Source organism: Haplochromis burtoni, unplaced genomic scaffold, assembly GCF_018398535.1.
Source record: "Haplochromis burtoni strain Fernald_Lab_line unplaced genomic scaffold, NCSU_Asbu1 Contig_46, whole genome shotgun sequence".
Classification (NCBI taxonomy): Eukaryota; Metazoa; Chordata; class Actinopteri; order Cichliformes; family Cichlidae; genus Haplochromis; species Haplochromis burtoni.
Window position 1 is genome coordinate 1,924,354 of NW_024582407.1, and position 21,307 is coordinate 1,945,660.

Sequence of the window (21,307 nt, forward strand, 5' to 3'; positions counted from 1 at the left end):
TTTTCTGAGTGTTTGTTGAAATGCAGTGACTATTTTTGTATTGCTCATATGGACAAAATGATTAAGTGAAGTTTGTGTGCATAAACAAGTCAAATTGAAATATTTGTAGTTTTGAGATAAATATCACAACACAATAATAGATCAGTCAACAGAGCTGGGCTAAGAAAGTGAATGCTCCAGGGTGTGGGGGCTCCTTTAGTACTCTTTGAGTATTGAGTCCTGATCACTTGATGGAGAAGTTAAATCCATAAATTTAAAGTGGACTGTGATGGTAATACGGAGCCAGCACAGCTGAATTAGCAGAGGTGTGACCTGTGAGTCATTGGATTTAGTCATAAGCCTCACATTAGTTGGTCTAAACAACCTGCAGATGTTCCAAGGAAGCTTTAAGACAAGCGAACAATGAATTGGAATTACCAAGATGTAATGGAATAAAGGCATCAGTAACATTTCTAATTCAGGGGATGACAGAATGAAGCGCAACTTGGCAGAATTCTGTTAGGGGCACAAACAAGGATTTCTCTTTATTCCCTTTATTAAGTTAAGATGAAATTGTCAACCTAACTTTTAATATAGTGAAAGCACTTGTGCAAGGTCTGTACTTATAAACCTCTTTGGACTTAAAAGAAATAAACAATTGAAAGTCATCTGCGTGACACTGATTAAAATAAAACATCCTTAAAACATATTTACTACATTTCTTAGTTGAACCTTGAAGCAGATGGGCTAGAGCAGCAGAAGACCACACAGGGTGCCACTTCTCCTAAAAACATGAAACTGAGCTTATAATTTGCATATGCTCAGCAAAATTGGACAAAAGAAGACTGAAAAAACAAATGAGTCTTAATTTCTGCTGTAGCATTTGGTTAGTAGGGTGAGACTCAAACAACATGAAAGGATGAATCTATCTTGCTTTATATCAACGGCTCAGGCTGTTAGTGGCACGCTTTGGACAGCCTTATGCTACAGCCTACCCGAGTATTGCTGCTGACCATGTCTATCCTTTTCTAACTACAGTGTACCCATCTTATGATGGCTGCTCGCAGGAGGATAATGTAATCTCAAACTGGTTTCTTCAGCATGACAGTGAGTTCACAGTACTCAGTCACTAATCACAGTCAACACAATCAAACACTTTGCCACCAGCAAATCTGCAGCTTGTTGAATCTGTGCTACAAAGAATGAAGGCAGTTCTGTAACTCCAAAAGAGTGTTCAACCAAGTACTTACAAGGTGTACCTAATAAAGTGACTGGTGGGTTTCTCATCGGTAACTTCAAAGTTACAAATTAAAGTTAAATGTGCATGTCAACCTGAGTTTTTGTTCAGTGGTATTGGCGGCATAACATTAATTTGCCACTCGTAGTTTATCGTCACACACAGAGCATTTGTTACCACATACAAGTGGAGACACACATTGGTGATAAACAGCTCAGAGATCCAACGATGTGAGTCATACATTTCTGGTGTACACACCCAGCACCTCCCTGACTGGGAATTAGACTTTGCTCAGCATGTTGTGGCAAGTTTGGTTTCTCTGTAAAATGGGAGTGGCAAGAACAGAGACAGGTAGGGTAAGGGAAAGACAACACAAAGGTAGAGATCGTAAGGGAAAGCAACACAGCACTGAAGCAGGAAGAGAAAGAAAGTGAAACAAATGGTATCACACTGGATCTTTTTAATCCACACCATGGACTATAATTATTTTCCCTCTGTGTTGTTTCTGTTTTTCACGTCACAGAGCGAAAATCTGCTGCGCCATTGTTTTCTGTTCATGTAGCACCACAGTTCATGATAGTCAAACTTGGGTATTTGCAATGTATTTTGCTACACAGTACATCTACAATATAAACACATATAAAATAGGTGCTTAATAAAACTACTGAGTACTTCCACAGTTATTCCTTTTTCATTGGTGGATCATGTTTAAATGTTTTTTGACATGTTTGACCAACAACACAAAATGAAGAGATCCCAAAAAGTTGATTCTGTTTGTGTGGACATAGCCTTTTCAGTGGGAGTGACTTCTTCAGTCTCCGTGAATAATTGAGCATGAAGACAAAAAGAAGTAATATTTACTCAACAGTTGTGCATAACAAGAAAGTATCAACAACTTTCACTTGAGACGAAGAGACTTTTGTTTCTTTTCTTTGCTGTAAAAATCTCCCGAAAGTGCAGCTCTAAGAAAAAGCAGCACTGTAAGATGATATCTTTAACACATTAAATGCATCTTTGTAATTTATGTGCTCGATTTTCTGCTGTCTTTATCTGCACAATGCTGACCCCCTCAGGTCTGAGAAGTTACAGAATAAACATGCTGGTGATGAGATATTAACAGAGAATAGAAATGTGGTTCATATAAACAGGAAATTCTAACAGTGAAAAACTTCTCAGCTGCTGTTTTTATCTCTGTAAAAGTTTGTTTTGTTTTTTTAAGTCAGCACATCATTTAAAATTAAAAGTCAACATGTTTTTGTAAGCCTTGAAGTTTAAAAACGAGTGATTCCACAAGGAAAGTAGCAAAAATATTGTTATAGAAATTAAATGAAAGCAATATCAGTACATTAAACGGTACATTACTTCTAATGTTGTTATATACTCACTGGTCACTTTAATAGGTGCGCTTCAAGTCAATCCCTGTTTGCCTTCAGAGATTATTTTATTCTTTGGAGATGAATACACTGCAGTCATAAAGGGTTGGATATGGTTAGCAACATTACTCACTTAGTCTGTGATGTTTAAATGATGCTTAATTGGTACTAAGAGGCCCACACCATTTCAAAACCACAAAAAATGTGAGCTGATTGTTTAAACAAGGCAGGATGGATCCATGCTTTCATGTTGTTTCTGCCCAATTCTGACCCTGCCATCCAAATACAGCTGCAGAAATTGAGACTCTTCAGATCAGGTAATGTTTCTACTATTATCTCCAACTTACTAACAGTTCACCATCAGTGTGAGCATGCTGAAGTGCCCAGAAGTTGACAAATCACAACATATGTTGTATAATGGACTATGTAAATGTTAAGTTACTTTACAAACATTGCAGGCATCAAACATAACACAAATGAATGCTTGATGTGTGAACTGACGTGCAAATATCCACACAACCCGGAATATATGGGTGAATTCATGTTGAGCATTTGAAGACGTTGTTTGTCTAATGTCAAGTGCATTTGGTGAAAAGAAAATTCAGCCCTCAGTTTCCCATGCACTCTCATCAGAAGAACCATTTTTATAGCTTCTTCAGGGTCACAAAATATTTAGATTTTCAAATACTATTTACTAACTTTATGATGTAAATCCAAGTTTTTATATTAATTTTATGTTCTACAACGACTCTGGAAAGTCCCTGACGTTAGTAAGTAATTGTGGTGTGAAATGTGCTGTATTTCCTTCTGTATTGTAGTGGAGCAAAAGCAGAAATTAAAGAAAGAAAACAGTAAATACTTCAGAGATTTATTGTGGTACAATTCTTGAACCAATATGCTCAATTACTCTTTGCCACAGGTTACCAGTACAGCTTTAGTAGCTCACTGGTTCCCTTTAGTTTGTGTTTCCACACAATTGCCACTGGAGGTCAGGCTTGATCAGCACAAGAGCTTCTGTGGCTGCGTCATCAACCAGCTGTTCAATCCACAACTGCTTTCTCTGAACCAGTCAGCATCAACTTTTACTACTTTCTTAGGAGTAGTGGCCCATAAAAGGGGGGACATATCACAATTAAACAATGTGAATGTCAGTCTTCACCCCTACACAAAGCTGTGTATACTAATTTTTTAGTGGGGGTTGGTTTCGATCCGCCTCCGAGGTGCTTTCCACTGAGAAGAAGAGTCAGAAGAACATTGAGATGTTCCTCTTCACAGTTCTCTCCAGGGTTCTCCCCGCTCTTCTGCCACCTCATACCAGGATGGGGCTCCGAAGCTTTTGGGGCTCTGATGGAACAATCCGGGTTCAGAAGTCACTCTGAGGGACTGGCCGCACTGTCAGAACACAAGAGACGTTTGACTCTGGAGGATGTATATGGGTAAGAATGAGGCTGATAGATTAATGTAAAGTAAATGGTTTACCAGCAGGATGTACATATCCGACATACCTGTCATAAATCCCCAATTCCACTTGTGCTCCGCCTTTTAACACAGATGAGGAGACTGGGCAGGGTGTATATGCCAACATTATTAGGCTTGACTAAGATTTTGCAAAGCTCATGTTTTTGTTGTTTTGGCAAATGTCTCAAGCTTTAAAACAAAGCACATACAGCATGCAACAAAAGCATTGCAAGTAAGCAGCAGCACGGACTTGCTGCCAGCTAAGATCAAAAAGTGGATGCCACATTTTAAAGTAAAGGTTACTATCAAAGTCTCAGTGAGTCAGATTTCTACTTCATGTTAGCAACTGTTGCTTCCTTTAGAGCATCAACAAAATCCCCTAATATGCAAGGTTTCAATAGACTGCCAAGGAATATAATGCACACTAGCAATATTTATTTGAATTTGATCATTTTTATGTTTTTTTAATTTGAAGAAAGGGTGAAATCTTTGCAGACCCCTCTGTCTGCATGTTCATGGGTTTTCAAAAGCTGTTCAACGTTGGTGTTTCAAGATGGCAACATTGTAGGATGTATTCAAGACCTTTACCTCTGCAAAAAAGTCCTGCATTGATGAAGTTGCTCAATTAAAAGTAAGTAGCCATCATGTCTGTAGAGGCTAAAAGTGTCAAGCTGACATCTACTTTTTTAGTAAGTTATTGTTGCTGATGCATTTATTTGTAAGTAATAGTTTACTGTTGCAGCCAATCCAGTTAGAGCTTACTGCACTGCATACTGCCAGTACTTTCATCTCAATTTTTTTTATCAATGCAACATATTTGTGTCCTTGGATTTTTTGAAAAGCATTGTACATATCTAAATTATTATTATATTTATTACTTTAATTGTTTTAAAAGGCCTCTTGTGTGTTAATTATTTAAAGCAAACATTGACAAATAAATGAGGTGAAGAAAAAAGTCCAAAATAAATGACATGGAAACGTACTGTGCAATAATCTTGAGTCACCCTGAATTTTTATTTTTTGCTTCCAGGGAAAGGCTAAACTTGTGTGTAATGTTTTAAAAGTGGTCTTAAGCAATAACTCTCCAGACTTTCTGCAGATCTTTCCAAAGGTTTCTAATTTGTTGTTGTTGTTTTTTTTTGTTTTGTTTTTTTGCTTTTTCACTTTTTTCACTCATTTTCAGTCCAGTCCTTGTACCTGACTATTTTAAGAAAAGAATATTTGGGGTTTTGTTGTTTTTTTAAGCACTGACCTATGAATTATTCAACTATAGAGGGATGAAGCAGTGTTCTGTCTGCACATAACAGACAACTTAACAAAGACCCCATTATAAAATGCATCTCCTGGGACTTTGCTACTAGCAGCCTGTCACAAAAACACATTTGTTCCTATTCTATATATTTTTAAAAAATGCTAACAATAACACAGCTTGACAGACATAAAATTCTATTTTTGCACCAACAATGGGATTCCCAAAGAACTATTAGCCAAAAACTTGCCCCATCTCTGCATGGTGTGCAGCATATCCTCAAAAATGTAACTTAACTGAAAAACTATTCAGTTTTGAGAAGAAAGTTATAAAAGTATGCACTACTGTGGAATCCTTTGACCTTTTCTTGACAGACATAAATCCTTCCAGACGTTATAAGGAAATGTGGACTGCAGTACAATGGTCAGGTGGTTTTATTACAGTATCATCTGCTGGTCTAATATAGGTCATTTAATGAGGGAAAAGTTCAGCATTGATATGAGACAATAGTGGTGGCGGTGGTGGGGGCAGTGACTAAAAGAGGATTGCTCATACTGGTGATTTGAAACAGCGGAGTGGGCCAGTTGTCCCTTCTGGGGTTTTCCATGTGCTGATGACTATGCTACTTAGCTTTCACCACTTCCACAGCCGGCTAGTATTGATTATTGACTTCCGGCCAATGACTCAGCCAGCATGTGACTCAGTAAGGAACTTTTAAAAAGTTTGGAAACTGAAATTTTTAGCTTTATCTACAATAGCCCCCTCAGCAGCATTCAGTCAAAACAGACCAGAGTTAGATGGGTTTTTCTTAAGTGCCCACTTACTCAATCAAAGGCCTTTTTGAGGTCAGTCAAAGTGACTTTATAGATGTTCATTTTAACAGCCGGTGCGTGCAAAGCATTACCTCAGGGGCAACAGCTTGAAACTTCGAAAGGTAAGACTGATTCACAGAGCTCATTCCTCGTGAATGCTGTCAGGTGTTTTTTAAGTTTCTTTCCCCAAGTAGGTAGAAAACTGAAATGTAGTTTCAACTGTTGGGGCAGCTCAACACAGCAGTAGGAGTCTTTCCACAGGTAGGAGAAAGGAAATAAAAAGTGAGGATCAGCACAGGATAACAACCGCAAGATTAAGACGAACTATCTTCTTTCACAGCGGTGAAGTGGATATTTGTCCACAGTGGGAAAAATATAGAATAAAGTTTTACCTCAGCTTCAGGCCTACTCTAGATTTACGTGAATCCTGCCCTTACATAATAAACATGTTTGTTAGGATGCCAAATTCTTGTTAAAGCTACTTTCAGTTACTGTGACTCTTTTGAAACCTAATGACAACCAAGTTTCTGTGGTCTTTCTAATGGTTGATTCAACACTGAAAAGATGACATTATAAATTATCTATCACTTAACTGAGAACAAATTTACAGACCGACATTAATTTGCGACAGTTCTGTGGTAACTGTGCTCTGTTTCTCGGCCCATGACAGCTGGGATTTGGACCGAATACTCGTATTTGCACGCCGTGCAAAATATACTATTTGTACTTGGTTATTTTTTCTGAGTTATCTATTTTACGACACTAGAAATTAGGGGTGGGAATCACAGAATGGGTCATGGCATGTTACTCTAATCTTAAGTGGCCCAGGACAGCGCAATACACGACACAGTTTAAATGTGCATGTGCATATTTGCGTCTGCGTGTGTGTGTGTGAATTAAAGTTGCAAATAAAGTGTCAGCTCCTTTATTAAACTCTCTGATTTGCTTTACCCTGCTCACTTAGTGAGTTTCTGTTTTTTCATTGCAAATTTAGATAGATATGCCTATTTCAAACAATTGAAGGAATAATGTACAATCCATATTTTGAAACACAAAAAAACCAAATCCCAAATATCTTAATTATTATATATATATATATATATATATATATATTATATATATAATTATATATATAATATATAGTACATATAGCAATTCTGATTTTATGCTTCAAAAGGACTAGAGAGAAGTATAAACTTACCGCTCCTTCCTGTCTAATGACTTAGTCAACTTCAGTTTTCCTTTAATTCAAGAAGTCAAGAAGACTTTGGTAAGTTAAACTGACAAGTTAATCAAAAAAGAAATCAGGGGGTGTATGCATGTTTTAATAAAAAATAAAAAATACTGGCCCCAGTGTGTTGTATAGTAAGTCGATGCTAAGTTATATGTAGCTCTTTAACTTTTTGGTCCCAGTAGTACTGCAAATTGAATTTATGTTTTGTTTTTGATTGACTTAAGGAAATCAAACCATCTAAAAACTTTGCTTTTGTAACTTGCAGCATGTGGGCTTTTCCAACTTTTGTATTTTCACCTCCTCCTAAATGCTAAACTGAAACTTTATTTGTGTTGGAACACACCCATCACACAAAGCCTAAAAATATTTGTCTCTTTATGTCATCTAAATGTGTCACACCTCTTTTTCGCGTGCATAATGCTAACACATGCAACTCCAGCAAGTTGCATGTGTTAGCATCATGCATAACTTAAGCAAACGCTACACTTGGAAATAAAACATAAAGCTCTGACTACTTTTCCGTTGCAGCTTCTGAATGGTAGACCGCAGTAAAACAGTTAAACATGCTCTGCCACATACTAGAAGCTCAGTCAAGATAATAAAACTTGTCAACCACAACAAACCACAGGTGCACAACAGACTTGTGACTTGACTGTTGTAATGCTTTAGCCGCCTTGACAGCCAAAGTCAGGTGGGTTGCTAGATGATGGAAGATGCACACTTTTCTTGGTACACTAGAGCAAAGATCATCTGTTGATGTTTAGTATTGAACTCACATGAAAATTAGAGGCACAATTTAACCAAGTGTCAGTTTACGTTTCCATTAGGTGGAGACATATGGAGGTTAAGAGGCTTCCTTTAAGAGGAAACCAATTTTTGTTTTGTGATTTGGGTGGGAAGAGCTAGAAACTTTTGCCAAAATAAAAGAAAACTTCACTTTACATGAACATTGAGCTAACTTACTAATGTAGTGAATGAACCAGCGGGTTAGCAAAGAGCTCACATCTGCTTCTTAAATATCTTTGAGCAATGCAGGAATCCCCAAGAACCTGAAAGTCTTTAATTATATTTACATGATTTGCTAACAATTAAAGCACCATCGCATCATTGTTTCAATAGCTACAGTCATCAGACCATGAATACACATATCAGTGCATGCAGTCAACAACTCAAATCCATTTCACAATCAGGTAATGAGCTTCGTTTTCCTTACTCATTTGCTGATTCTGAAGGTTAATGATTTATTTTTTAAGGCTGTCTCATGAAATAGAGTATGACGCGAACTGCCTCCCTCCCTCAGTGACGCTCCTTTGTGCTCAGTAGGTGGGATATGCTTTTCAGTATCGAGTCAGACAGATAGTAAAGACCCCCTGGTGGCAATGAGCTGCAACTACAGCGGTTGTGTGTGTGAGTGTGTGTGTGAGTGAGTAAGAGAGAGAGAGAGAGAGAGAGAGAGAGAGAGAGGAAAATGGGTGGACGGAAAGTCCCCGTGTGGAAATCCCCTTTGACTTGGACTTTTTCCTTGTTTTAAAAAAACTATCATTATCGTACGTGTGTATTCTTTTGAAAGGCTTCGCAGGCTGCGAGGGCTCCAAAATAGATCTGATACTGAAAGAAAGAGAAGGTTGAATGGCGCCGAGGACCGCTGCGGTGAGGCTGAGTGAAGTGGCTGAGAGAGGACTAGCCTGAGCATCCGGGAGGCTTTTGTTATTACCCCGACATATTACACAGGTAAGACGCCAGCCTTCCCTCCTTGTGCCTCCCCATGTGGACACACATTTCTTAGCAATTGGGTGAGACTTGGTGGGTAAGACCACGTTTGGGCCTTGAGTAATGTATGGTCGTGTTTCTGGGGACACGGAGGAAGCTTGAAGCCTGCTCACGACAGTGGCTTTGACAGCCATTGTTTACAAAGACGTCACCCTCGAGCGGATAGCAGGACATTTAAACAGCCAAATGTGGCATCGGCGAAGCTACAGTGTATCGATACCCGCGCTGTTAGACGCGATTGAACGCTACATTGTTCCAAAGGTAGTTGTCATTGGAATTACGTAAGCCTTTAACGTCAGCAAAGTCTCCTGTTATTGTGTTTTTGTGTAGCCAGCCATCCTAAACCGCAGCGTCCACCCGGGTGCTGCTGTCTGTCTGCCTTAAAGTGTGCCCCGCTGTGACAGCACGCCACGCTAATGATTCGTGTCAACATGCTCCCTGACATCCAGGTGTCTGTTGTCTGGTCCCTCATGTGACTGACTAGCCCTTTAGCACGGCCTAGTCTGTTGTTGCACCTGCTGCTGTTTGGGTAGTAAAGGCACAGAGGCCAATAGAAGCTCGCTGTTCAGGTGTTTGTGGACTCGAACAGTATCTTTCGACCTGACTGCCAGCTTGCGAGAGGTTGATAGAAGGATGTTGTGGGAAGTTTAAAAGTCAGCAAAACTCCAGGCCCACTTGCTGACCATTACTTTCTACTTCCTCTAAACTGCTAATGCGTCTTCACTGCGTTGAAATGTGAGGGGAAATAGTCCTTTAAAACCTTCCCTTTAGCAAACTTGACTCAAATTGGGTATAGAGGTTGTGCATTGAACCTCAGTACCTTTATACTTAAAGTATAAAAACTGCCAAAAGTTTCCCTAATTTTCCTAGCTTTCAAATTACTGTAACAAATTGGGAAACGTGGCTGGATTAAAGTTTGCATTTTATTTAGGGGAAATAATTCTGCAGCTGCCTGTTTTTTAAATGACATCAGGGAGTGACGTAAACCCAGGTTAGATTATCTTCCTCCTGTACTGAGAGCAGTGTTAGTGTCTGTACTGAAAGCCTATAATTTTTCTAATGATTCCCAGCCTTTTAAACGGAGACTTTATGCAGGCTGTTGAGGGAGGAGGCCTTGTGACCTTCCCATCAGCCTGGGAAGCCCTGGGTGGCCTTCGGTTAAGGTCTGGAAAGCACCCGTTTATTGTTGGAAGTCTTTGAGCTCAGTGGGACACTAGGAAGCCCTGTTGAGGGAAACTCTCAAAAACCATCAAGACAAAAAGGAGAATTAAAAGAACAAACAAGAATACAAAGGGGTCTTTGTGTACTTTATTCAGTTGGGCCCAGCAGAATCTCCAGGAAAAAGCACCATACAGCCTCCATACTGGAATCATCCTTTGTGATGGGTAGTTTCCCAAACAAACTGTAAATTAAGTTGTGCCTTAAGTCTTAATTTGTTAGGAAGGGGACTCTCCACTGAAAATTTCCCACAAATCCCTGCTGTGAAATAACATGTCCTCTCCGCTTCTCTCCATCCAGTTTCCACGTTGATCTGGCATCGGTGGTTGGTGCCTCCTCCTCCTCTCCTCCTTGCTCCTCTTCCTCCCCTCCTTCCATTCACCTGGCCAGCCATCCGCCATGTCGCAGGGTCAGAACTTCCTCCCCAAATTCCTGTTTGTCTCCAACCTGCTCAAGGCAGTGAAGATCCGACAGCGAGTGCCTAACGATGTGGTGAAGCCTGCTGCCAGCGGTGGCCTCATGCACCACCTGCGGGGTATGCACCGGTACACGCTGGAGATGATCGCCATGAACCACTTCCCCCAGGCCTTCAGGGAGGTGGTTCAGGCCGCCATCCTGGACCGAGCCATGCAGGCCTCATTAGAGAAGGAGAAAAAGCTCAACTGGTGTGGGGAGTTGAAGAAGATGGTGCCCTTACGCACCAATGGTAAGAACGATTATGCTGATGTTGAGGAGCTGTTCTGGAAAATGGAGGCTACAGTAAACCAGATTTCTGTGGTGGTCTTATAAGTGGATGAAGCTCCATGAAGCTTTGTTGATGTTCAAAGATGTTTTATATTATTGGTTGTATAGCAGAGGGCACCGTAAATAACTGCTGTTGGAGCAGTAGGTGATATTCAACACGAATAGAACAATTCAGCAGATTGGTCACAGAGCTAATGTTGAACCATTTCTCCTTGATTTTAGAAGCAAAACATATTGCGCTCAACACAGGATGTGTTTTGCTTTTGTTTCATTTTCTATGAGAGAGATGGTGAGCTCTTATGAGTCAGGGCTATTTGATATGCAAATTCTGAGATGTCATTACTCACAGGCAGGGTTACTGTAAATGACAACAATCGAGGGACGTGAGTTCCGCTTTCACATAGACTCATTTAGCAGCCCCCTTGGTTTTACTGTGCCGACCTTAGTGTTTGACTTTAGGCACCCCACTGCTAAGTCATGTTTTCTGTTACGTGAATGTTGTAAGACGGGAACATCCCAGGGCAGGCAAACATGTAGACTCGGGCCTGATTACTTCTGATCATAGTTGTGTACTGGGAAATTCTCTGGCGTCACATGCAGGACTGTTATTTACTGTCTGTGATGTTTCAGACCCAACTATTTCCACAGTTTTTCATTTGCTGTATTTGGGGTATGCCCCCTCTTTTTCTGTGTAGGTGTGTGTTAGTGAATGTCAGTGGATGTCAAAAAAACACACCGTTTTACCTTAAATTCCCCACCTGCCTGACTTTATGTGACTTTATGGATTTGTGTTTGTGATGATCTGTTAGAGCTCATCAGACCTTGTTAAAGCAAACGTGTGTGTCTCTGGTGGCCTTTTCCATCTATACTGCAGTAGCTTAAACACAGCTGCTGTGTACATCAGATCTATTTTAAAGTTAATGGGGAGCAAGGTTTTTGAGAGGAATCATCAGCTATAGCTTCACAACAGAAGGAGGAAGAGGAAATCAGTCATAATTGCAGCTTTGTGCTAAACATGTGAGTTTCCAGAGGAAATAGTTTCTTTCTTTCTCATGTGAGAAATTCCTACATTGGTCACACATCAGAAGTTACTTTGAATAATTACTGGATGGTTGAGGAACTTGCTGGATGTGTTATGTCCTACAGTACTTTTTTTAAATAGTGAAACTCTTTGAAAGGGTCCCTGTCAATTCTGAAGTTAGTAATCACTGAAGGACTTACTGTAACTGTCATCAGCACATAATTTCCCCTTGCAAAGACCCCTTAATTGATGACCAAAATGGATGACTTCTGCTGCCAGTAACCTGGCTGGAATTTCCTGGTTTGCGAAGATGATGTCATAAAGAGGAGACAGAATTTAGTGCCGGAGCGTCTAACTCTGAAGGACCCAGACGTGACTTTGAGCAGAGGACGGACAACACGCACGCACGCACACACTCACACACACACAGGGCTGACTGACTGCTGCTGAGTCACTGGAGCTCAGCAGACACACACACACACACACACATACAGAAAGAAAACGTGAGAGAGAAGAAGTCTGTTCACTGATGTCCAGCACCGTTGTCGGATATCTGTCTCCACATCATCTCAGAACTGAATTTACCAGTGAACCCAAAATCCTTATCTCATTTGGTCTATGCAAATGCACTAAAGATCCAAACCCCATAACCAGTTTCCCCGAGCCCGGCTTAATTACGAAGCAAGACCACAGAATATAACTGACCATCAAAAAAACCCAGACTCATAAAACTTCCACTCTGCTTCAATTAAAATAACAGGGCCACATCCGTTTTCCTGATACATCCAACTTTTCCTCCAAGTAAAACAAGGCTTTATTAGAATTCAGTCTCTCTTCTGTCTTGAATGTCTCGGACACATCCGTGGGGTTTTCCCAAACAGTATCCCATGTCTGTCATGTGTCCCCATCAGGAAGGATTTGTTCAGCTACAATACACTAACTTCATGGTTAAGTTACTGGGAGGACACATACACTGCTGCAGTGTTCTGCCTTACAAGTAAAGCTTTTAGGTTTCTTTTGGGGCATCCACATTATTCCTCCTAGATTGGGGTATGTGGTATGTGCACTTTGTTTTTATAAGCAAGACTACACAAGGAAAAACTTGATGAGGAGGCGACGCATGAGCAAAGGATGAGCCAGTGAAATTTTCCATATCACTTTCTGTAAAATGGGACATTGGCCTTAGTGGATAATCTATGAGCGTTTTTCTAGTTTGGTAGTAATTACTGCAGTTGTTTACAGTCACAAATCTTGGGCCATTCTTACACAACAACCTGCAGACAAGGTGTGGGAAAGTGCAGCCCTGCTGGAAGCACACTGTCGCAAACTTGTGCTGTCACCTGGACAGTGACCAAATCAACTTAAGTCTGGCTCTGCACTGGTATGTTTTCAGGAAGTTCCCCAGCTTGCCACAGAGGAAGTATCTATATATAACCTGATGGGAGCTGCTGAACCACTTTCATCTTTAGTTTTCAGGCACCTCACTTTGTGATCATGACTTTTTTTCGTGCAAGAGGAAGTGATTACGTGTGTGGACATTTGTTTGGATTTGTGTGTACCTTTGGGCCTACATATGTCTGGTGTTTTTTTATTAAAAAAGCCTTGCATTTTATGTTTTTGCTGAGTGATGCAAGAGCGCTGAAATGGAACAACATCTAGCTGGTCTGAAATGGAGAAGTGTTTTTTTTTTTCTCTTTTTAAATACAGCGAGATGTTCCTTCAGTTGAAAGAAAACAACTGTAGCTTAGATTGCATTAATTGAGCCACACAACAATTAATGCTACACTGAGATCAGATTTTGGCCTATTTAACACTTGCATCAAAACAAAACAACATTTTATGATCCTTTTTTTTAGAAATTTTTTCCTAGCTGTTTCTTAAACCTACTTAAACTTAAACTTTTCCTGTATAGAGGAGAGATCTTGAAAATGCCTGTTTAATACAGCAGTATTTTACAAAGAAGGGTGCAGATGCTTTATGTGTATGAAGTTACTGCCAGGTAAATGTTTGTGGAGGGAAAAAAAAGAAGCACACATTACAGTTCATGTGTATATGCTTGTGCATGTGAGGACCCATGTTATCTCTGCTCATTAATCACAGCATTCATCGGGTGTTGATAGTAGTATTTAAAAAGATAACATTCCATCCGGTCCAAGTCACGCCTTTGTGGAAAGTACAGGACCAGCTGAGTAGCATTGATGAGTTGGGATCATAGGAGTGGAGCACGCACACATGCACTCGCATGAAAGACAGAAGTTAGTACAGGGAAATTCCTGTGTTTAGTGTGGCAACAGGGTTTTTCAGAGCTGCACACATTAACAAATATGGGCTCTGCTGTTTCACAATGAGAAAAAGACCCAGTACTGCCAAAGGAGAATAAATAAAATTCCAGGACTTTTAGCCGCTCACGCTCTCACACACTCGTCTTTTCAGCAACCAAGTCTTTATCACTGCAGCCAGTCAGTAGAATATAGGTAAAGGCACATACTTTGGCAAAAACAAATATATGTATGTGAGAATTCTGGTTTTCTATACAGATTTAGATTGTAAAAAGATTCAGTTTTTCAAAAACATGTTCCGGGGAAATTACGGGTCATTTTTATCAGCCTTGTCTGTGGCGTGTGTACTGTTAGATGTATAAGGGTCATATAATAGTCGAAACACCAGATACTAACGACCAGCCCAGCGGCCTGGAAATCCCCAGACTTTAGTTACACTTGTGTGTGTGTGTGTGTGTGTGTGTGTGTGTGTGTGTGTGTGTGTGTGTGTGTGTGAACACACTGCAGTTGCCTGTTTTTTATGCTGTATGTGCATAGCCTTTGTATGTGTGCGTGTGCATGTGCCTATTCACAGAAGGAGAACTTTGTGTCCTGTGTACAAAATCAACCAACCATAGTACTAAAAACACATGTGTTTTCTTGCCTCCTCTTTGTGTGTCTGTAGGAGATGGGAACTGTTTGCTTCATGCAGCCTCTCAGTACATGCTGGGTGTTCAGGACACAGACCTGGTTCTTCGGAAAGCTCTCCATGGTGTTTTGAAAGAAACTGACACGGGCGTCTTCAAAGCTCGCTTCCAGGCAGAGCTGCTCCAATCTCAGGAGTTCACCCAAACTGGACTCCGATACACCACCATGGTATGAATTTTCAACTAGATCCATTTTCCATTACTTTGCTTTGAGAAAACTGTGCTCATGCAGAAGTTTATTTCCTAATTGTGTGCATTTGTTCCAGAACTGGGAGGATGAGTGGGAAAAGATTGTGAAGATGGCATCGCCAGTCTCCAGTAGCAATGGCCTCCAGTTTGATTCTTTGGAGGACATCCACATCTTCATCCTCTCCAACATTCTCCGCAGACCCATCATCGTCATTGCAGGTACTCCCTTTTTTATCATCTCAAATTATGCTTATTTATCCTTGTTAGCCCTCAAAGACTCACTGGTTTTGTAAGAGCACATCTTGTAATGTATAATATATCACCAGCATTCCTCAACATTTGCTCTCGGTTGTTTTGAAGTCTTCTTAATGCACTGTGTCACTTACTGTCTATCTTAATAAAGAATCTCAAATGACTACTGATGATTTCTCAACTTCAAAATATAAAAAAATAAATATGCAGAAACATGTTTGCAGTCATATTTGAGCAAAGCTTGCTTTTTCAGGATCTAAAATCCTAAAATGACTGCACATTGCTCCATTTATTCCACTTGAATTGGGTGCAGCTCTATAAAAGTTGTTCATTGTCATTTGTTAGAGAGTTATAAACTCTTAAATCTTTGTTCTTTCAACAGACCAGGTGGTCAGGAGTATGAAATCCGGCACCTCCATCTCTCCTCTGAATGTGGGTGGGATTTATCTGCCTCTACACTGGCAACCCACAGAGTGCTACAAATACCCGATAGTGCTCGGCTACGACTCCCAGCACTTTGCACCCCTCATCACCATCAAAGACAGTGGTCCAGGTACAAATCACAAAGAAATAGGTGTTATATATTTGGCACGATAAAGGGACAAAGCAGGACCCCTGTTCATGGATTTGGCTCTGTGTATCTTTAACTGAATTTCCCAGAGATCCGAGCAGTACCGCTGATCAATCCGAGGCGGAATGGCTTTGAGGAACTGAAAGTTCATTTTCTGATGGAGAAGGAGCAGCAGCAGAAAGAGAGGCTCCTCAAAGAGTACCTGCACCTGATAGAGATCCCTATCAGATTGGGCCATGACATAACACAGATTATGAAAGCTGCAAGGTACTTGGGCATTATAAGCTCCATCCATTGTTAAATGCAGCTTTGAACAGCTCATGGCATAAGAATTGTTTTTGACTGATTATCAAAGATAATTTAGCCAAACTACTTTTATTAACTATGAATTTGAAAGGGAAAAAAGTAATAAAATGCAGTTAAGAACCACATTGTATGTCTCTGTCCTAAGGCTGGATGAGGGAAACCTTCCTGAAGACATGAACCTGATGGAGGACTACCTACAGCTTGTGAACCATGAGTACCAGCGCTGGCAGGAGGACAAGGAGCAGGCATGGGCCGCCCAGCCACAGCGTCCGCCACCCTTCTCCGTCTCCCAGCTCTCGCTTATTGAGATCCGCTGTGCCACACCACGATGCACCTTCTATGTCTCTGTGGACACGCAGCCTCATTGCCATGAATGCTTTGAAAAGCGGCAGGCCACTACTGGTGGAGGAGCGAGGATAGAAGGGGTAATTCAGACTAAGGAAGGAGGTTTACAAGGTGGGGTAGGAGTCATAGGGGGATCAGAGACTGAGGTGAGCTCCAGAGGAGCCAGAAGTAGCAGCCCCCCATGCTCTTCATCTGGGAGAGGAGTAGTGTTATCCAGTCCCCGCTCAGCCCCGCCCACCGCCCCCAGCCTCAGCCTATACAGTGAAACACATGCAATGAAGTGCAAGACACCCGGCTGCCTCTTCACCCTAAGTGTGGAGCATGATGGACTTTGTGAGCGCTGCTTCAACTCCAGGCAAAACCATGGAACCCCTGGAGTTGGAACGGCCGCTACAGGACTGCCAGGGACCAATGGGGGGCCTGTCGTTCCCCACCCAGCCCAGGGCTCCGGCTGGAACCAGTGGGGAGGCTGTGAGACCGAGACAGAGCGATGTAACATGTGCAGAAAGGAGGCGTTTAGGATATTCAATGGCTTGTGTCCACCCTGCATGCAGAGACAGCAGGCTCCAGAAAGGGGAGAGCCACAACAGATCAATCCCAGGACTGAAGCCTCATCTTCAGCTTGGACCCAGGCCAGGGACACTGAGCGGCCATGCCTCACTCTAACTCCAGGGCACACCTCAGCTTGGCAGGGCCCTGTGGCCCGACCTTGTAAAAGATCTGGCTGCCAGTTCTTTGGGACACCTGAAAAACTGGGTTTCTGCACTATTTGCTACGTAGACTATCAGACAAATCACCGTAAGTCCTAAAACAAAACTAGAAAACACTTCTTGCATTGCACGCTTTTCGTATATATAAAATTTATTATAAAAGCCGTATAGCTGTCTTAATAAACATCTCATTTAACTGTTCTGTTTGTTGTTATTCAAATGTCATATGGCACATTGCTTATGTTGGCCACTGTTTCTTCCAGACCTGACTCCTCCTCCTGCCCCGGCCCAGAGTCGGCATGGTTTGGAGACAGGCTTCCAGAATGCCTCACGATGTCGTGGGCCTGGGTGTGGTGCAGTTGGCAAGGTGATGCTGGAGGGCTACTGTGATAAGTGCTACGTAAAAGAGCAAAGTGCAAGACTTAACCAAGTCGCAAATCGCACGTCCCCTCCTCTGGTAGGTACCTGCCATACCTTCATAACTCCTCACTGTTCTTCACATGTCTTGTTTTTTTCGTGTGTTCTTCTTCTTCGCCTGTTGACAGTTCTTTCCATTCTCGCTCTTTCTCTGTACAAAAGCGTGAACGAGCAGCAAAACCCAGATCTTCGCAGCAATCCCAGACCCAGACTCAGTGCCGGCGGAGTGGCTGCAGTAATGTGTCCCCGGGTTGCACAGACCTCTGCCCAGAGTGCCACACGCGTGGTCAGGGCAGAGAGCCAGGAAGACGGGCGCAGGCGCCCAAAGAAAAGTCGAAGCAGCGGTGCCGGACACAAGGCTGTGACCACTACGCCAACCAAGAGAAACAGGGCTACTGCAACGAGTGTGACCACTTCAAACAGATTTACCGCGGCTGACCACATTTAGCGCCCATGCACACGACAGCGATGATGACACATCGCTAGCACGCTAGAGCCGCCGCCCTGCTGTGGGCTCTCCATGCCAGTCAATGCACCTCTGATACTAACTAACCAACTAACTAACTTGCTAGTGACTAACTAGTTACCTTATGGCCTGAAAATCAAACCCCCCATGTAGAATGTGAAGAGAGAGTGTGTGTATGTGGGGGTGGTGGTGAGTGTGTGTGTTTTCGCAGTAGACATGGCCTCCAGAATACCTCTTTGTGCAATTATTATCATCTGACATGCCCTGCGCACTTACACGGTGAGAGGTTTGGCTACATGTCAGAGCAACTGAATTAACTCTTGTGTACAATATGTATTTAGAGGTACGTAGTGAATCGTGCCGGACAAAATGATTGTATGTCGACATAACAAGAAGCATCTGACATTGCTTTCTAGACCACAGCCAAGGATTTATACCCCCCGTCTGTCTGTCTGTCTGTCTTAACCCATCTGTGTATCTGTCTGCCTGTCTGTCTAGCATTTGCTCTGAAGAAAGAGAGATGCAGTAGTTGGGCATGCCCAACAGCAAATCTCTGTGAAAATAGTCAGCAGAAGTGTGCAAAACTGGGCCAAAGGAAAGCAAGCAAAGTGCTTGAAATTAAGTTAAATGGCATTCACCACTGTTTTGCTTAAATCTCCTAAATCACTCATCTATGTCCTCACAACCCAGACAAAGATTTTTTTTTCAAAAAGATTCTCTTGCAGTCAATATTGTAAAAATGGTCAAAGATTGATTTTCTTCCATTAGCCAGACAATAGCAGGGTTAGTTTATATTTTGAGGCTAATTAACCTTATTACTGTTACATATCTGATGTAAATTGCTTGATATGGAAAGTAAAAAAAACAAACAAATTATAAACTGTGCAGGACAGACAGGGCAGGCCCCTGTTAGTTTTGGTGCTACATGTACAGAAATACAAGCCTCTCCATTGTAGCCAACATGCTGGTGGTTTCAGCGGACAGAAGGCAGAGATCACAGTAGAGACAGGACTCACTCTCTTTCAAAACCTCCTTTCCTTCCTCTTATTTCCCTTTTTCTCCAAAACAAATCTGTTGCCTTGGACGTTGTTTTCCTGTTTACTTACCACTTAAGCACCTAGAAACGCATAGACACATGCGCACACATATCTACACAATGTATACACCAACATAATATCGTCAGTCCTGTTAAAAGGGGATTGGCAACTGTGAGGAGAACTGAGACTACAAGGACAGGCGAAGTCTTGATAATTATCCACCCTACTACCGTATACACACGCACACATGCAAACACAGCTTTGTGAGATTGTATGTCCCCGCCCCAGCCTGAGGTAATGTGTAGGTAAATGAGCCTGTAAAGATGCATTCCTCTCTGCTTCACCCTCCTGGATGTGCCAAGGCATCACTTTCAAAACTTCAGAGAGCAATCCTGTTGCCTGCTTTGGCTAATCTTGTCTATCTGAATGTGTTTGTGCTGCTTGTACAGCAGCACAGTATTGGGGCTGATCCTCGATAAGTTTTGCCTTTACATAGTGATTGAAATTTTATGGACCAGAGGGGCCTGATCAGTGATTATGGATCAGTGCTCCCACTTATAAAAAATGCTTTTGTGAACATGGATCTTAGTCCATACCGTAGGACCTTCCAACCCGATGCCTCATCTTCAATACACACACACACACATACACACATACAGATAAAACGTACGCGTGTGTGCGTCTGGAGTACACAAAAAACTGACATTCCTCCTCTTTTTTTTCTTTTCTTTTTTTTGAATTTCAAATGTATTTTGATATATTTGTTTTTTTTCTGCCAAAAGAGGAAAAAACAAAAACAAAAAAACGTGCCATCAATTGCCAAACAGTTGTTGTTACCTCCTTAAAAACGGCCAGCCTGGACCATTCTAAACTAACCAGAGTGCCACAGATTGACATCTCCTGTTCTGCGCAACCACCGACTTCAGCTAATCCAGATCTCTCATGCTGAAAACCCCCTCATGTACACCATCTTTCCGTGAACTTATCTTTTATTCAGATACGAAGAAATGTCTGTCTGTAAAGATAAGCTCAAACATGAAACATTTATCAGACTCAAATTTGGTAATAACTGGAACTTCTTTCCCCTCTTACTTTAGCTGTAGGCAGATATCCATCTGTGGCTCTAGTTAGAAAAGCATAGACAACCAGGCTCTTGGTCTGCCTTTTCATTCAACTGTATCTAAAGCTGTCAGGCCAGCTCACGTGTTGACGGCCTGGACGTAGATCTCTGTGTGCTTTAATCACCTCTAGACAAACCTTAATCACTTCAAGGCCAATTAGTGCTCAGCTCATCATAACCTCTTAACAAGGGGCTCTGACTGAGTTTGACTGGGAGGAGATCACATAAGTTGCACATGACTTGTCTAAGCTGCTGAGGCATTTAGGAATGGTACTCCGACCTGTGTAGGGACATTCCAACAGTAGGAAGAGCATCGACTTAAGAGCAGAAGGTGTAACAAAACATGCAAATGGTGTGGAAGTTTCTTTGTGTGACTTTTTGACAATAGGGTATTGTATGAAAAAAGCCTGGTTTTATTTGTTAAGTATTTATTCATATCAAAATATCTGTATTGTGTGATTCAATAATTATTTATATGTCGTCCTGAAATGAATTATTTTTATTAAGAAATCTGAAATCTGACTGATGTGTTTCTTGGGTCTGTACTTACTGTGTGTGTGCGTGTGTGTGTGTGCATATACTTGTGTGGATGTATTTTGACATCAGGTGGAAAAGTAGAATTTGATTTGCGTGAGGATTGGCGTCAAACATTTATTATATTGATAAAAATCATATTAACGTGCAGCCCCATGTCAACAAGTGCAATCGCTGTCAGGGGAGAGTTTATTATAAGCTTTTGAAGCTACAACTTACTGATGAGTCTCAAATGCATCACCTGCTTGCAAACAACACCACAAACATCATTGGTGATGACCCTAACTCTAGAACTAGGCA

The 21,307-nt window shown here is 41.5% G+C and overlaps 1 protein-coding gene across 1 annotated transcript; it reads left to right on the forward strand.

Moving 5' to 3' along the window:
• Window positions 1-4,288: 4,288 nt before the first annotated feature.
• tnfaip3 (tumor necrosis factor, alpha-induced protein 3) lies at window positions 4,289-20,990 on the forward strand. The gene is made up of 10 exons (XM_005930519.3): window positions 4,289-6,230; window positions 8,913-9,073; window positions 10,631-11,036; window positions 15,039-15,229; window positions 15,327-15,468; window positions 15,884-16,054; window positions 16,162-16,339; window positions 16,524-17,521; window positions 17,697-17,890; window positions 18,013-20,990. The coding sequence occupies exons 3-10, from the start codon at window positions 10,730-10,732 to the stop codon at window positions 18,286-18,288; spliced, it is 2,457 nt and encodes an 818-aa protein (XP_005930581.1). The 5' UTR covers window positions 4,289-6,230; window positions 8,913-9,073; window positions 10,631-10,729; the 3' UTR covers window positions 18,289-20,990.
• Window positions 20,991-21,307: the final 317 nt, after the last annotated feature.

What these genes read in the sequence shown, in the direction of transcription:
- tnfaip3 (XM_005930519.3), top strand. Translation starts at nt 10,730, where the DNA reads ATGTCGCAGGGTCAGAACTTCCTCCCCAAATTCCTGTTTGTCTCCAAC. An exon ending in GACTCCGATACACCACCATG is followed by an intron (nt 15,230 to 15,326) that starts GTATGAATTTTC and finishes CATTTGTTCCAG; the next exon opens with AACTGGGAGGATGAGTGGGA. An exon ending in ACCCATCATCGTCATTGCAG is followed by an intron (nt 15,469 to 15,883) that starts GTACTCCCTTTT and finishes TTCTTTCAACAG; the next exon opens with ACCAGGTGGTCAGGAGTATG.